The sequence below is a fragment of the Austrofundulus limnaeus genome, unplaced genomic scaffold, assembly GCF_001266775.1.
Source record: "Austrofundulus limnaeus strain Quisiro unplaced genomic scaffold, Austrofundulus_limnaeus-1.0 Scaffold67, whole genome shotgun sequence".
NCBI classification, from domain to species: Eukaryota; Metazoa; Chordata; class Actinopteri; order Cyprinodontiformes; family Rivulidae; genus Austrofundulus; species Austrofundulus limnaeus.
In genome coordinates, this window is record NW_013952469.1 from 953,570 (window position 1) to 958,039 (window position 4,470).

General features: G+C 39.3%; 1 protein-coding gene across 1 annotated transcript in view; it reads right to left on the reverse strand.

Annotated features, from left to right (window-relative positions):
* LOC106518856 (low-density lipoprotein receptor-related protein 5) overlaps positions 1 to 4,470 on the reverse strand; it is a gene marked incomplete at its 3' end in the record, with an annotated part of 20,256 nt that overhangs the window by 6,757 nt on the left and 9,029 nt on the right. Inside the window, 2 exon segments of the mRNA XM_014010277.1 lie at positions 1,212 to 1,340; positions 2,383 to 2,451. Of these exon segments, the coding sequence (XP_013865731.1) occupies positions 1,212 to 1,340; positions 2,383 to 2,451 (198 nt within the window).

The window sequence follows — 4,470 nt, forward strand, 5'->3', positions numbered from 1 at the left end:
GTGTGTGTGTGTGTGTGTGTGTGTGTGTGTGTGTGTGTGTGTGTGTGTGTGTGTATTTTCTAGCTTGCCGAAATGTTTTATTTACAATTAAATTAAAAGATGTCAGCAACAGAAGACTTGTCCATCCAGCCTTATATGAGCCAGAGTCTGACCCAGATCCAGAGGACAATGAGACGATGAAACTGTAGTTGGTAAGTCCAGACCTAATTTAGCAACTCTGTTGCAGATAATTTGATGTAATCGACTCAAGAAACATCATAGAAAATAGAAAAAACGCAACATTAAAAAAATCTGACCCAAACAGAATATAAAGACATGTTTGCAGCAACCAGGAGAGACTAAGTTCAACGTTTCTGTCTCCTAGAGACTCAAGTACACAATAAAATGTATTTAACAGCTAAAAAATTTAACTAAAACGCTTCAATTTTTTTAGTTTTTTCAACCTTTTTAAAACAGAGATGACAGAACATTCACCCACAAGCATGGAATACTAAAGTCCAACTACTGACTCAAAATATGTAGCTTTAGCTGAATACCTACCCACTGATTATTTAACATTATTATTATTATTTCATCAACTATTCAAGCATCTGTCACATAACAAACAAAACAATCAGTTCATTTTTAAAATATTTTTTACCCAAAAGGCAAAAGCCCACAAGCCAGCAGTAGAGAATTGCATTATCTACATAAAAACAGCTTTACCTCCATCAGTTTTATGAATACTGAGCTGAGTTTGATGTAGTAGTATCTGAAAGTCATTCACAGCACATTCTCAGAGCACGAAAACTTCTCACAAAAGTTTGCGAGATGACATGATATCATGCATTACTTTGAGATTAAACTGAAAAGCCTACAAATCTGTCTTCACTCTTCATGATGTGATGATATGTGTTCTTTTAAGGAATGCTGGGCTTTTAATTCCTTTCAAATGTTGAATGAGACTCATCCTCTTAAAAGCCAGTAGATCAGTCTGGGTATTCTTGGAGCCTAAACTCTTCTCTGACTAAACAGTAACCAATTAAAGACTTTAAAACCACTACTTCTTAGACTTAGACCCCACAAACACCAGTTAACCTTTGAGTACTAATTAGCACCGGCTGAAGTCTGAACCCAATAAAATTAAAGTACGAACGGTTTTAACAAACCCTTTATTTCCAGCAGTTATCTGAAAACACTGGATATGTTTACACACATTCAGCAGACCGTACCGTGCTGATCCGTCCAGGTTTGCTCTGTGAATGAAGCTAAGTTTGGCGTCAGCCCAGTACAGCTTCTCTTCTACCAGGTCTATGGTGAGTCCGTTGGGCCAGTGGATGTCCTCGTTCACGATCACCTGCCTGTCAGGAGACACAGGGAAACAAACTCAGCGTGCAAACACAGCTTCGGTTCGCTCATATCGTTTAAAACGCTGGGCTTTAATTTCAAACTAATGTTACTGTACATTTATGTCAGCAAATGCTTTATCCAAAATACGGAAAATAACATTTAAAGTTCAGTGCAGCCTAACAGCCTGAGAGGTGTGCAACAAAGCAAGTTAAACAAAGCTTGGTTTGTTTTTTATCTTGGCTTAAGAAAACCTTAAGCCAGCATCTCATTGAGCTTCAGATGAAAGAGTTGACTCAAACTTGACTCAGTATTGTGAAGAAGATGTGATGATTTTCCATTGATGTTTAAAAAAGTGACCTGTGAGTCTTGAGGGTGCATTTGGAGCAAAAACTGTATTTATTCATGTATAATACTAGACATTTAACCCTTAAAATCATCTTTAAAATGGGTGGGTATTAATATACATGGGTTACTGATGATTAGATTTTTTATGCTTTTTAAAGGACAGACTTTGTGATAATGACAAAAATTAAATTGTCATTCAAACAAATCAATATATCGTGATAAAGCTGCTGATTTACCTGTTTGAGTGTATGACTGTGTTTTAGGCTACGTGCTGGTTAGATTTTGTCATCCAGGAGATGGTGAACAATTAATTGTTTTTGCATTGAAATGATTAATTTAATGCCTTTCAAGACTTTTTACGAATCCTGAGCACACACATACAGCACTGCACCAAAACCTGTAGCTTACAATAGTGCATCCCTAATTTACCCTGATACAGAGCCAGGTGTACACACTGTAAAAAATGAAATGTTGGATTTACACCATATTATGTCAACTGCTTCCACTTAACTGAGTTGAGTAAATTCAAAGCAATATACCATTTTTTTAACCAAATAACATGAGTATGTTGCTTTGAATTTACTCAACTCAGTTAAGTGGAACCAGCTGACATAACATGGTTAAGTAAATCCAACATTTCATTTTTTGAGTGCAGTACCTGACATTTATGTGACTGTAACAGGCTGAGTGCATGTATACTTGCAGTACCTGATACTGCCGTCCATGCCTGCACGCTCTATCCTGGGCTCTTCTCCCCAGTCCGTCCAGTACATGTATCTGAAAGGGGTAAAAAAAAGAAAAAAAATGTGTAAAAGCTAAACAAATCCTGCAGAACTTCCTGCCATTTCAGGGATGACAGAGACCAAGTCCATCGTCTCATCAGACATTCACACTGACTTTAATGTAAAACTGCTTAGTTCCAATCAAAAAGAAAAAATAAGTAGGTCCTCTGGATGGGTTCTTCTTTAGTGAAACATTTCATCTCTCCTCCAAGAGACTTCTTCAGTCTGATGAGTTTCAGGTGAAACTCAGCCTTATAAGCACTGCCTCCACATGATGGACAAACAGGTTAGTCACATGCAAAAGAGGGCCATCGCTAGAGCTGGGCGATGTGATCAAAATTTAACATAATGGTATTTTCAACATTTTCACGGTATTTGACGGTATTTTTCTTTTCATCACAGCTCAGCTGATAATAAAATGTACAAACCCTGCTCATACATGTCAACTTGTACAGATTGTAAGTTATAAGGATTTTAAATCATTTTGCAGGTGTACGGGCGTATAGAACAACCTCACGGATTTTTCAAGTCTTACAGATATTTTAAAAACCCGATTTTCAAATTTATCTAACACGTCAGAGCCTATAGGATGATTAAAAAAAACAAACAACATAAGACAGCCATCTTTTAACCTGTTATGCCGCTAGAAATAAGTTTGTGAACTTTTTCCGCTCTCCTCTCCTCCTGCTCAGCCCCGGGTCTATTTATTATTTATTAAAGCTTATCAGCACGACTCACCTTGCACACCAGTCAATTCCAACTCCACTACGAACTACTTCCTGCAGGCTTTTCACAATAGAACCACGTTAAGTCTCCTTCAGCATAACGTCTCCATATTAACTAACCGCGTTAAATCTAACTGTGCACGTCACTGAAGAGGTGTTTACTACATTCAGCGATGGCGAAAACGGGATGTTTTTTAAACGTCAGTCAATATAAGCAGCAGAATCACCACCCGCTGCTGCAACTAGCTGCTCCAAACATTAGCATGCTAACGCAGATAGCGGTGCAGCAAGGAAAAATGTCCCCCGTGAAACAACAGTTCACTGGCGGCCGCGATGAAACGTTCCGCTATTTAAACCAGAATGTCCGGTATTCAGAAAATTCATATCATAACAAAAATAAAAACCGGTATTCGGTACAAAACGGTATACCGCTCAGCACTAGCCATCGCTTAACAATAGGCTTGATTAGTTCTATTGTTCATAGAGGGTCATGTGCCCCATCACCTGACTTATTGGTTTGGATGCTGTGGTTTTTAGGTGTTGTGTTATCTGTATGTAGTGAGTGCAAGCGGGGTTCAACGTCCCCTTGTTTTTGTGTCTCTTTCCCTCTTTGTGTTGGGTATCATTGGGGCCCTGATTCACACCTTTTGCTCACAGGGGGCTGAGTCATACTTGCAATAACAGCGTTGTAGGAGGAGGACAACTGGACACGAAGGCCTCCACCTCTGTTTAATGGTGGACGGTTTTTCTTYACAAAGATGGCTTCTTTTACTCCTCTCTCAAACCAACGTTCCTCTCTATCAAGGATGAGAACATCTTCATCCCTGAAAGTGTGACCGCTGGCCTATAGATGAGTGTAAACTGCAGAGTCCTGACCCGACGACGTAGCCCGTCTGTGCTGGCTCATTCTTTTGAACAGTGGCTGTTTTGTTTCCCCATGTATAACTGATCACAGTCCTCCTGACACTTAAAGAGTAACTTACCCCAAAATTAACTTTTTTTAGCTGATAAACTGTCTAGAATGTGTCTAAAATGTTATATAGTACTGTTTCTGAGCTAATTTTGATGTTTTTGTGTGTATTTGTTCAAATCTGTAATATTTGGTCTAAAAACGTCTTTTTGCTGCGCACATGGGTGGAGCAGTGGTACTGCAGGCTAATTTGCATATTGGTTAACGGCTCTGCATGGTGACGTGGTTCTGCACAGTTTCGTCACAGCCAAGGCCGGATTAACCATATGGGCAATTGGGCAACTGCCCAGGGGCCCACGGTCTCTAAAGGGCCCTGGGC